Here is a 12,542-nt window from a genome sequence, read left to right as displayed (position 1 = left end):
GACAAACAACCATTCACACTCACATTCATACCTATGGACAATTTGGAGTGGCCAATGAACCTGGCATGTTTTTGGAATGTGGGGGGGACATGCAAACTCCACATTGAACTCGGGTGGTAAAATCATTAGAAACAAAAAAGAATGAAGGCTGGGAAGAAGTGGAGAAGGAAAAAAAGGAAATAGAAATATTTGGGGCTAAAGTCCTAATATTATGAGATAAAGGTAATGCAATGCAAAAATGTCACACATCCACGTGTTTTCCAAAGGGACCACACCATCCTGGGGGGCGGGGGAGTGTGGGCTACAAAAGCCTTCTTTTACATAACTGTCCTCAGCATGATTCAATGTCATTGATCCAGCAGGCCCCGGGTGCTGTCCTGTGGATGCGTTACGCTCAGCTCATCAATCTGGCGATTATGAACGGGATGAAGTCAATGCTGACGCAGTCACGTGATGCACAAGCCAAATAACGTGCTTACTTTTAGGTACAACCGGTTACATCAGTCCGTTTATCGAATTCTGGTATTGATCATGTTTCCAAATGTCCGACTTTGATCATCTGTTGGATTGAACGCCCTCTTTCAGTCAATCCAATAAGCTCCCACTTGGTACGTCAGGCACGATAAAAGCAAGCCAGCATGCATGCAGGAGTTTCTCCATTCCATCTCTGCGCAGCCCCATGATGAAGAAGACAGAGCTATCCATAGAAGGTAGACATGGATCTACACTGTTAGCATGCACATTTTTGTAGGAGCACACTCAAGGCTGAAGCAAAGAGTCAACAGGTTGTTGCCTCACAGACAGAGCAGTTGCCAGTGAGAAACTGGAGCACCGGAGCGGCGCGAGCACAGATCCCCATCCGTGGCCTCCGTACAGCGGCCTCCAACAAGTCGGCATCAATAGCCTGCCGCCAGGGAAGAGACAGGTCATGGAGAAGTTTTTCAGGCCTCTTCACAGCCCCTCCGGCCAAGGTGAGGTGGAACGGCGGAAGTACCACCGTCCCGAAGACCCGGAGTCGCACAGGTAGGATGACACAGCACCATTTGTTCATTGGAAAGTGCACTTAAGTATGTTGAAGATTTTTCGTGTCACAGGTTTACACTCTTTGATGATGCTGATGGAAATCAGGAAGAAAACCAAGGCCACGGCCACCGCCGTCCAAATGGTCAATATCTCCTCAACAACACTCACCGCCATCAAATGCAACAAACTCCTCACAAGGACGAGGATGAGATACTTTACAACCAGGACACTCCTGTATCTCTCTCCAGAGCTTCCTCCTCTTCCCTTTCTTCCTCCTCTTCGTCCTTCTCCTCGTCATCCTGGTACACGGAGGCCAGCTCCAACGATCCCTTCTCTCTTCGCCACGCCGAACGCCCGCAGCATTCTCTGTCCTGCTCCAACATCCCGGACGTCCGCAGGGTTTTCCGGGAAGACAACAGCAGTGAGCCGATTGTCTTTGCTACAATTCGGCACGGCCGCAACGGGAGTGCTGGGAGTCACATTGGTGGGAGCCCACAACAGACGGCGAGGGCTGACTTTTCGCCCCTTGACCGGAGTCACAGCAGGAGTGAGGAGGGCCTCCTGAAGGTGAATGAAAGCCGCAATGGCAGAAAACAATGCAAGGCACCAGACGGCCGGCATCTGTACAAGGCTTCAAGTTTGAGTCGAAGCTTGGCTTTCAGCAACGAAGACCTCCTCTTGGGAGTTTCCAGGGGCCCCAAGAGAGCCGTGTCATCCAGCCAGCTTCCCAGCAAAGGAATCCTCAAGAACAAAGAGCCTGATGCCGACATACGCAAAGCTAAGTCGATGGAGGTCTTATCGCCCAGAGTTCCCAAACAGGATCGCAGCAGACAATCGGAGATAGAGCGAGCCAGGGAAAATTTCCTTCAGGGAAAGTTGCAATTTTCAGCTTTCCTGGATGAGATAACAAAGCAGGTGATAAGTCCATCGTATCTCACCATGCTTGGCATGAGCAATAACACAAGCAGTGACACGACGTGTGCGTCGGAGCCAACACTCGACCCCGTCAAGCCTCAACTCCCACCGAAGAAGAACAGGAGGAGCTCTGCCGAAGAGAGGGAACAGTATCCCAAAAACAACAACAGGCAGGAGAAAGGTGCTTGTGGTGTCTCCAGAAAATACTCAGACTGCTCCAATCCTGACAGACTGCTCTCATATGCATCTCGCAGCCACCATGGTAGCCCCCCGCCTCATCACCACCACTTCCCCCCCAGTCACAAGGCTAACCATGGAAGAAGCCGGAAAGACAAGAGGATGTCACCCATCGGTAGCTCCTTGTCTGAGGACGGGCACGGAAGATATGGTCCCCACCCAACCGGAACCGGCCCTGAACCTAGCCGGCCCAAACCGCGGCACCACCACGCCAAGCAGCCCACCGCCCTGCATAGCACACACAGCCAGCGCTTCCCTCAACTTCATCAAGGGCACTCTTGCTCAAGGTCGAGCACCTCGCCACCTTCCTCGGCTCAGGGTGCAAGAACGGGCCTCGGATCGGAGTCTTCATCCGGTAAGTCAGACTCATCCAGGACTCCAGACACAACTTCTCCTGCCAGCAGTCACCGCGTGGAGCAGAGCGGACGCCACCATTCCGAGAATTTGCTCAACTCAAAGCAATGCAGAGTGAGTTCATCTCCATGTTCACTAAACTTCTTCCATTTGATGGTCTTGCTGGCTTCGTGTGGGAAAATTCTGACCATAGCGATAATCCCCAAAGAACAATCAAACAGTAAACACACAAAGGCGTCGGGCAGCGCTGCCACAATCGATAGCAAATCTACCGTAGTGTCCCCTTCGCCGATGCAGCGAGCCGTCCTGGAGTCACGCCGACTTTGTCCATGTTGGCCTTTGCTTCTACGTGAATGATGGTAGGCTGGGAAAACTAACTCCGATGACTCAGTTTGGTCAAATCAGGGACATTTGACTCAGCTCTGGCTCTTTACTCAGGACAAGCCGACTGTCTGTTGAGCAATACGGGATGTTGTTTTATGAATGGCCCTCATGCTTCCATGTGGTAGGAGATGCTTTTTATTTCCATCACAGATCACTTCTCTTCTTCTTTGTCCTCCTTTCTATAGGACAGGCTGTGGGATTCTCAGCAGCTTCAGTAAGTAAAAGATCTCTCTCTCTATATATATGTAGTGTGATGATGTACTTTGATGAATTGGTAGTTACCGTAGATGTATACGGTAGATACTTGATTCATCTCCAAGAAAAATTCACATCACATCTTCATATTCCATTCATTTATCAATTATTGTCATTTAAGCTGCTTCATGTCAACAATGAGACAATTCTACACAGGCCCATGTCAGTTTCAAAAACTAACATTTACTTCAAAAATAAAGGCAAGGTACTAAGGGAATAAAGGCAAGGTACTAAGGAAAGAATGGCCAAGTACCATCTTGTTTTTTCTGCGTTAGTGATTTTGCTTATACTTGAATGTGCGCGGTACCTTTCCTCCAAATGACTCGCCATCCTCCTCGTTCTGTGTTTAGTGTGCTACAGGAGGAGAATACTGATCTCCACCAGAATTTGCTGCAGACCGTGGTCTGCATTGAGAGCCTGGAGTCGGAGCTGCAGAGGACCAGGGACGAACTCAGCAATGTGAAAGAGAAATACAAAAGGTTTGGAAGGATAATCAATGAACGGCGGCATTTCCAAACCGTATGTTGATGTGTAATGGAAGCCAATAGAGAAGAGAATAGCGTATGAAATGCAGTATGGTATGTAGATGGAGTACTATCATGTAGAATAAAACACAGTGGCATTTACGCTTCCCCCTATGGCCTGTGGTCCAAATGCTTGGGAAGACATGCTAGAGTATTGTACGTACAGTACATACAGTACATACCATTACAATGTCATGGTGGTCCTCATTGCTGATGTGTTGTTTAGGAGCCCCGGCAAAGGTCCCATGTCAATCACTCTGGCTCACGCATATTGATCCCACGGAGAGCCGTATGCTCTCTGCTGATCAATGGAGTCATTATAGAACAGCCACTATGGATTGATTGATCTGTGGAACACGCTGCACCAGTCAGCAAACGAGCCTTCCTGCCTGCCGGCAACAGGAGCACAAGGATGTAAAAGCTTCTTGGTTCTTTTTGTCCTGCAGCCTCCTGGAGACACACTCCGGAAGCAGGCAGGCCAACCATCTGCTGGGGGAACACTTGCAAATAGCGGTGAGAAAACACAAGCGGCCCCTTGTGTTGGTGTCAAATCACAGCTTTGTCCCTCGCCAATACTTCTTCGTCTTCTCCCTCTCTGTGCACACAGTCGGAGAGCATAAGCGGTGAGAGGAAGTATCTTCTCAATCGTGTGTCCCAGCTGAGCTCGGAGCTAGAAGACGCTCACAGGACCATCGCTACGCTGGAGAACATCAATGTGAGCATGCCGCCCCCTGCCGGCCACGTCGGCACACAGCCAGGCTAATACCCCACTACCCCACCCACATCACGCAGACCCCCCACCAGCAGTAGCCGCATCAGAAAGGGACACCTTGATAAAGATAACCACGCTGGGGGGTGATTGACACGCTCAGATGTGTATCGATGTAACCGTGTACAAGTACTACTACATATTCCTGCATAGTCCTACCTTTACATCATATTCATCATACACCCCCCCCCGCCCCCGCTTGACCCTTCACCACACCTGTCAGGACAATCCTGGCCTTGTCAACCTCTTCATCACACTTTTTTTTATAGCTTCCCTCCCTGATGAAGGAAATACTGCTGAAGCACTTCAACTCCGCCCAGTTTCTGACTCCGCCTGCTCCTGCCATCCACTCTGCCATCCACTCTGCCAGCCCCTCTGCCATCCACTCTGCCAGCCCCTCTGCCAGCCCCTCTGCCAGCCCCTCTGCCATCCACTCTGCCAGCCCCTCTGCCAGCCCCTCTGCCATCCACTCTGCCAGCCCCTCTGCCATCCACTCTGCCATCCACTCTGCCATCCACTCTGCCATCCACTCTGCCATCCACTCTGCCAGCTGTCCACCAGCCCTCCAGCCAGCTCACAGGGCTAACTCGGAGGAGGCCACCCACGACCGCCTAACAGAGTCAGCCCTGACCGCCACTGTGCCCCAAGCGGGGGTGGAAAAGTGGCTGTCTGCAGGCCCGCTGGAGGACATGAGCACCGCCATCTATGAGAAAATCATGGCCAATTGCTCGGCCTCGCCACAAAGTACCTACGCTCACGATCAGCAGACACGTCAGCACCGGCGCTCTGCTGAGGGCTCGACAGGAGACGTGACCTCCACGTCCGCACAGCAGATCCTGGATGAGTTCCTGCAGCAGCTGTACACCTGTGGGGGGGCGGCTGGAGGCCAGAAGCGGGAGGTGGGGGCGGAGCAGTCAAGGGACAAAGGGGCGGAGTGGGCTAACAGCTGATTTCATAGCAGGGAAGTCCTCAGCCATCAATATCCGCTTTGTGGAATCTTATTTTCGTTTCTCATTGAATTTCATTTCTGTTCCATTAGTCGTCCGTTCCCTCCATTAGTTCATCTTCTGGCCATGGAGCTGATCAATTATTGGCAGGTCTTCTGGAAGCCATCTCTCTCTTTTCTCAATGTTTCCTGCATAAGTTTAGGATCATATTTATGAATACATTTTATTGATCTTAGATAGATAGAAAGATAGAGAGATAGAGAGATAGATAGATAGATAGATAGATAGATAGAGAGATAGATAGATAGATAGATAGATAGATAGAGAGATAGATAGATAGATAGAGAGATAGATAGATAGATAGATAGATACTAGATAGATAGATAGATAGATAGATAGATAGATACATAGATAGATAGATAGATATAGAGAGAGAGAGAGCGAGAGAGAGATAGAGAGAGAGATAGAGAGAGAGATAGAGAGATAGATAGATCTACAGAGAATAGATGAAGGAATGGGGTGGCTGAGGTGACCATCTAATAAACGTAGTCAGAAGACTGGAATGCCATCATTGGGGATGCTGGACATCTCCAAGAAGAGCTTTGTGGGAGCAATGGTGTTTTTACGTCCGTCAAGCAGACTCCACACGGCGCAGATGCTGATTACATGGTGGAAGAGCCCCCCCCCCCCCCCCCCCATGTGCATCTGAAGTTTGCTGATCAGACACTGGCCTGCTTTCCCATTGGCCCCCGGCTCCTAATAGGATCTCATCTGGGGGGGGATTAGGGCTCCATACTCTCCACTTTGGCCATTCTCTGCATCCTCCAACCATGGCTACCACGCTTTAGGGGGGCGCAGTAAATAACCAAGAAACCCCCCCCAAAAACCCACTGGGGCTCCAGACAGCAAGAGACAGCAAGACACGCCGAGAGAAGGAAATCTTTGGTGGGAGGTGGGAGTGGAGGGGGGCAGACCACAGACACCCGAGTGGAAAGTCGTGGAAATGAGAGCCACTTGAACTTTTCCCATTGCTATCGGTCTGGAATGAGCCAAGATTCCCAATCCAACATTCAAGTGAACAAGTGAACGGATGCGTTTGGATTATTGAGCGTGTCCTCCAGCTTATCTGCTCCACCTGGGACAACTTGACTTAGATCAGCTCAACCTGCTGGATTACTCCGCCGCCTCCCCCCCTTTCCTTTTCATGCCACCTCTGGATTGACAGAGCCTTCCGAGGAGACGCGTCCCACTGCCGCTCCTGCTGTCCCGAGTGTGGAGGCGAGCTGAGGAGCCATGGTGCTGCTGAAGATGCAGTTGAGCCAGCAGAGGCGAGTGCGTCTGGCCCAGGGCTTGTGGCTCCTGTCCTGGATGGCCGTGATGTGCGGATCCTTCATCTTTTCCCTGGGGGTCTACCTGAAGATAGAGCTGCTCCGTAGGGCGGAGGTAAATAATCATAAAAGTAATACAATTCATTCATGTTTCATAAGAAATATGACGAGATAAGAAAGTACTTGACTTTGCCAGTGAGAAGTTCCAGTGTTCTTGTCCTGGCTTGCACCAAGCGTAAGGCACGGCTCTGCATGCGGCCCCTTGTGAAGACGCTTGGACAGCCTGGAGATGCCAACAAATAACATTCATAACAGCCAATGAGAGGAGTCCAACATATTCTACAATAAATATATTATATTCCTTATTTTTGCTGGCTTTGTTTTGGTTGAATTGTATTTCTACAATGGACCACAAAGGGCCCCTGGGCCACACTGGGACACCACTGGTCCGACCTTAGCCCACTTCAATATACACACACAAATGAAACCATTGATGGTACGAGGTCGGGTTCAGTACATGAAGGGCGAATAGCCATGTCGTTGATGTTTGATTGACACACAAGCGAAGCAGCTGACTGTCCAGTTATTGATCACGGTGCGGCTGCGAGTGTTATTGATTTGCAGCCCCGACTTACGCACGATGAAGGCTGCACGCAAACAAGACGGGCCTTCACAAGCCCCGAGAAGACACTGAGGAGTGTCTCCTCAAATGCTTTCAATCCATTCTGCTCAGAAGTGCAAAGCGTGTGGTGAAAGGAAAGGAACGAGGGTTGACGTTGTTCATCAGCGAGATGAACGTGAAAGCGAACATCGACACTCCGCTGCTAGCGTAGTCATGCTGACTTCCGCTCATTTTCTCTCACCTTTGCCTTCCATCGTTCCCTCCAAAGGTAATGGACAACACAGAGATCCATGTGGTGCCCAACATCCTCATGCTGGTGGGCCTGGCCTCCATCGGCACCAACTGGGTCGCTGGCCGCGTGTGCCAGGACTCCTTGGACCCGAGTCGTTTCCCACGCTGGAAGGTTCTCCTGCTGGGGTGGTACGCCGTGGCCGCACTTCTCTGCTGTCTGCTCATCACCGTGGTGGTGCTCAGCTACGCCCTACAGGGCCGCCTGGAGGAGTCCCTGAAGGTGGGATGCCACAATAAGCACTCACAACACCAGCATAGCCTGACTGGACCGGGGCCAGCACTGCAACAATGTCAGGGGTGTAGCAGTGTAGGTGTGTAGCAGTATAGCGGTGTAGCAGTGTAGGGGTGTAGCAGTGTAGGTGTGTAGCAGTATAGCGGTGTAGCAGTGTAGGGGTGTAGCAGTATAGCGGTGTAGCAGTGTAGGTGTGTAGCAGTATAGCGGTGTAGCAGTGTAGGGGTGTAGCAGTATAGCGGTGTAGCAGTGTAGGGGTGCAGCAGTGTAACGGTGTTGGGGTGTAGCAGTGTAGTGGTGTAGCAGTGTAGGGGTGTAGCGGTGTAGCAGTGTAGCGGTGTTGGGGTGTAGCAGTATAGCGGTGTAGCGGTGTAGCAGTGTAGCGGTGTTGGGGTGTAGCAGTATAGCGGTGTAGCAGTGTAGCGGTGCAGCAGTGTAGCAGTGAAGGGGTGCAGCAGTGTAGCAGTGTAGGGGTGTAGCAGTGTAGCAGTGTAGCGGTGTAGGGGTGTAGCAGTATAGCGGTGCAGCAGTGTAGCGGTGTACCAGTGTAGCGGTGCAGCGGTGTAGCAGTGTAGCGGTGTAGCAGTGTAGCGGTGTAGCAGTATAGCGGTGCAGCAGTGTAGCGGTGTAGCAGTGTAGCGGTGTAGCAGTGTAGCGGTGTATGAAATGAAAGCACCTCCTCCTGTGTTGTCAGGTCGGTCTGAGGAACGGCATCCGCTTCTACAAGGACACGGACGTTCCGGGGCGCTGCTTCCAGAAGGAGACCATCGATCGTCTGCAGATGGAGTTCCGCTGCTGTGGAAACAGCAACTTCAGGGACTGGTTTGAGGTGCAGTGGGTCAGCAACAGATACCTGGACTACACGTCTAAGGACGTCAAGGAGTGAGCATCATCAGATCTGATGACGTTTGTCACGTTAGAGATGAAACACTGACTGGTGAGCACTTCCCTTCTTTCCCTTCTCTCCGCCTTCTCTAGTCGTATCCGTAGCAACATCGATGGCCGCTTCCTGCTGGACGGCGTCCCCTTCAGCTGCTGCAACCCCGCGTCCCCACGGCCCTGCCTGCAGACCCGTCTGACCGACAACGCCGCCCACTACAACTACGAGTTCCAGAAGGAGGAGCTCAACCTTTACCAGCGCGGCTGTAGGGAGGCTCTGATCGACTACTACATGGACCTGATGAACTCCACGGGGCCCGGCGTGCTGTCCGTCATCCTCATACAGGTGGAGCACACTCGTACGCTCTGACACGTACGCTCTACCTCCTCCTTGAGGAACATCTCTACCTTCAGGATGTCATTTCACAAGCTAAGAAAAGATGAAACATCAAAATGAAGGACAAGCCAGTAATGGTAGATGGTAGGAGACAAGGTTTCACAGAAAGGGAAGGCAAGCAGCTGAAGATGCTCCGTAGGTCTACACGGGTCTGCAGCTTTCTCTGTTCACCCCCCCCCCCCCCCCCCGCGTTCATTATGATGAAATATGTTGGCTGCTCAGGTAGGCCTGAGTTGAACGTAGGACCTTCTTGGCTTCTCTCCTGTGCAGATGTCAGTCCTGCTCAGCCTGCGCTACCTGCAGACCTCCGTGGAAGGCGCCATGGCTCAGGAGCACCCGGAGGGCGACAGCGAGGGTTACCTTCTGGAGAAGGGCGTCAAGGAGACCTTGGAGGAGGTTAAAGTCAAAGCTCTGCTCTTGATGAAGTTTGGCCAGGTGGACCCCGGTGCGGCCGAGGGCACCGCAGACAAGGACGCGGCCCCTCCCTCTTCCAGCTAGAAGACTTGTGGAGAGAAGAGGAAGTGGGGGGGGGTTTCCTGGTTTCTGGTAGAACACCTACTGCTTCTGACTAGGGCTGTCAAACCCGCCCACATTTTCATCCCACCAATCAGCATTCACCTCCATTAGCCACTCACGCCCACCTTTGCTGGACCTTATGAAGAGAAAGGTACATGACAGGACTACAGTACATAGTACTACGGTATCCGGTATATACAGTACATAGTGCTACGGTATCCGGTACATGCAGTACATAGTACTACGGTATCCGGTACATGCAGTACATAGTACTCCAGTATCCGTTATATAAAGTACATAGTGCTACGGTATCCGGTATATACAGTACATAGTACTCCAGTACCCGGTATATACAGTATATAGTACTCCAGTACCCGGTATATACAGTACATAGTACTCCAGTATCCGTTATATAAAGTACATAGTTCTCTGGTATCCGGTATATACAGTACATAGTACTCCAGTACCCGGTATATACAGTACATAGTACTCCAGTACCCGGTATATACAGTACATAGTACTCCAGTACCCGGTATATACAGTACATGCTGCATTGATGGCTAAACGGAAGCTAAAATATAGAAGATGCGTGTGATCATGTATATATTAGTAAATATTAGTATATATTAGTATATATTAGTATATATTAGTATATATTAGTATATATTAGTATAATCAAAGACAGCACGTCACTTCAACCCATGTTTTGAGTGTAGACGGGATTATGGGATTTCCGAGCATACTTAAATGCAGCAAATGGTGAGAGACACAAATATCCACTTCCTGTTTTTCTTTGGCCCACACGCTGTGGTGATTGTCAGAGTGCCAGTGAATGCACCTTGGCCCGTAGAGGTGTCAGTGAGGAGGGGACGTGTTGAGGTCAGAATGAAGGCGTGGAAGAGCGGCGACTCTGTGGCTGCGTCGGGCGTCAAAACCGAGAGAGGTGGCATCCGTTAACGACGCAAAATATTAGGAAGCAACCAAGGAGATGAATGAGGCGTTGTTTTTGTTTTTGACAGCCCTAGTCCGGACGGAGGCTTGACCAGGCTCCAGCCACAGCGCCCGAGAGCTTCTATCAGGCCCCATCAACACGTGGCCCCCGCCGCCGCCGCCGCCGCTCATCACCTTCTTTTAGCCGCTTTAGTTCACACGAAGAGTTGGCCTGATGTCCGCAGCATCAATCACCGCCTCGCAGCGCTTAGACTGACCTGCACTGGAACGCTTAGCAAGCTGATGTTCCCGCCCCGATATTGGCACATTAAAGCTAGACCTCTTCAAGCGCTTTCTACCGTCTGCTCTTCCTTTCTACATGGAAACATACACCACAACATAGACTTATCTGGCTGGATTAACTGGCTCAGTGTGTGTCTGTGTGTGTCTGTGTGTGCCTGCATGTGTGTGTGTGTGTGTGTGTGTGTGTGTGTGTGTGTGTGTCCATCCTATATGATATCTTGTCTATGCTGGCAGCTCAGAAACAATCAGATAATCCCAGGTGTACTTTATCCCACAAGTGCTGCACAGGCAGTAACTGCACACACGCACACGCACACGCACACGCACACGCACACGCACACGCACACGCACACGCACACGCACACGCACACAGAGTAAATGGAGGTGCACACCATCCTAACTGCAAGAAGAAAATGTACTACATGGGCAATTAAAAAAACAATGGCAGAAATGGAACAAAATAGCAGCATTTTTACAAGAATGAAGTCAGAATAAAAAGAAAGCAATTTTGTAAAAATAATCTCATAACATTATGAGAAAGTGAAATAATGACTTAGTAAAATAGCAAAATAGTGACTTAGTGAAATAGTGACTTAGTAATGAAATAGTGAAATAATGATTTAGTAAAAGATTGAAATAGTAAAATAGTGACTTAGTGAAATAGTGACTTAGTAAAGTAATGAAATAGTGAAATAATGACTCAGTAAAAGATTGAAATAGCAAAATAGTGACTTAGTGAAATAGTGACTTAGTAAAGTAATGAAATAGTGAAATTACGATTTAGTAAAAGATTGAAATAGTAAAATAGTGACTTAGTGAAATAATGACTTAGTAAAAGATTGAAATAGAAAAATTGTGACTTAGTGAAATAGTGACTTAGTAAAGTAATGAAATAGTGAAATAATGACTTAGTAAAAGATTGAAATAGTGAAATAGTGACTTAGTGAAATAGTGACTTAGTAAAGTAATGAATAGTGAAATAATGACTTAGTAAAAGATTGAAATAGTGAAATAGTGACTTAGTGAAATAGTGACTTAGTAAAGTAATGAAATAGTGAAATAATGACTTAGTAAAAGATTGAAATAGTGAAATAGTGACACTACTTTGTTCCTTAAGATACTATGATTAACGGCCGCAGTGTCGTGAGACAAGACGATACAGGAGACGAGATTTGGAGATGACTTTTAAGAAAAGTACACAGCACTGAGACAAAGACATCGTATGACTGACAAAAAGGCACACTCCATTCATGCCGTTGTTCCATGGAAGAAATGCAGCAATGCACAGAGTGAACTCTCCTTGGGGGCGGGTAGGAGACGAGGAAAAGAGACACACATGCACGTGACAGTAGATGATTAGCCACTTCCTTTCCATTCATTCCTCAGCGTCATGTTTTCATGTGGCCACATCCCGATCCTAAGGAACGCTATGACCTGGATAACGACAATGAGAAGGGAAGGAAGGCTGGCTTCCATTTCTGTTGAAACGCTAGCGTGATCATCCGTCTATGGTACCGGTGGTCTCATCTACCCTGTAGTTGAAGGGCGGTGGAAAAGAGAACAAGCTAAGAAACTTCCTGTGTGGTTTTGCAATGAAACTGCGAGTCACGGCTAGAGAGGAAGAGGCGTTGCTGAG

The 12,542-nt window shown here is 49.5% G+C and overlaps 2 protein-coding genes across 4 annotated transcripts; both read left to right on the top strand.

Moving 5' to 3' along the window:
• Positions 1–596: 596 nt before the first annotated feature.
• Positions 597–5,976, top strand: LOC131110589 (uncharacterized). 3 transcript variants are annotated; one of them, XM_078788181.1, is made up of 9 exons: positions 597–710; positions 801–1,023; positions 1,095–2,643; positions 3,099–3,127; positions 3,519–3,647; positions 4,139–4,205; positions 4,300–4,407; positions 4,731–4,818; positions 4,879–5,976. In XM_078788181.1, the coding sequence occupies exons 1-9, from the start codon at positions 680–682 to the stop codon at positions 5,409–5,411; spliced, it is 2,757 nt and encodes a 918-aa protein (XP_078644307.1). In that variant the 5' UTR covers positions 597–679; the 3' UTR covers positions 5,412–5,976. The 3 variants fall into 3 exon arrangements, with proteins under 3 accessions (XP_078644307.1, XP_078644306.1, XP_078644308.1); XM_078788180.1 differs by having other exon boundaries at positions 598–710; positions 4,731–5,976; XM_078788182.1 differs by having other exon boundaries at positions 598–710; positions 4,685–5,186.
• Positions 5,977–6,216: 240 nt separating this feature from the next.
• Positions 6,217–10,959, top strand: rom1b (retinal outer segment membrane protein 1b). The gene is made up of 5 exons (XM_058063830.2): positions 6,217–6,851; positions 7,627–7,869; positions 8,576–8,763; positions 8,860–9,106; positions 9,428–10,959. Exons 1-5 carry the CDS (start codon positions 6,702–6,704, stop codon positions 9,653–9,655), a joined length of 1,056 nt encoding a protein of 351 aa, XP_057919813.1. The 5' UTR covers positions 6,217–6,701; the 3' UTR covers positions 9,656–10,959.
• The last annotated feature ends 1,583 nt before the right edge of the window (positions 10,960–12,542 follow it).

Source organism: Doryrhamphus excisus, linkage group LG22 (assembly GCF_037039965.1).
Source record: "Doryrhamphus excisus strain RoL-2023G ecotype Guam linkage group LG22, RoL_Dexc_Guam_v1.1, whole genome shotgun sequence".
NCBI lineage: Eukaryota > Metazoa > Chordata > Actinopteri > Syngnathiformes > Syngnathidae > Doryrhamphus > Doryrhamphus excisus.
The sequence above is the reverse complement of the archived record's forward strand: the minus strand, read 5'-3'. Positions and strand labels throughout refer to the sequence as shown.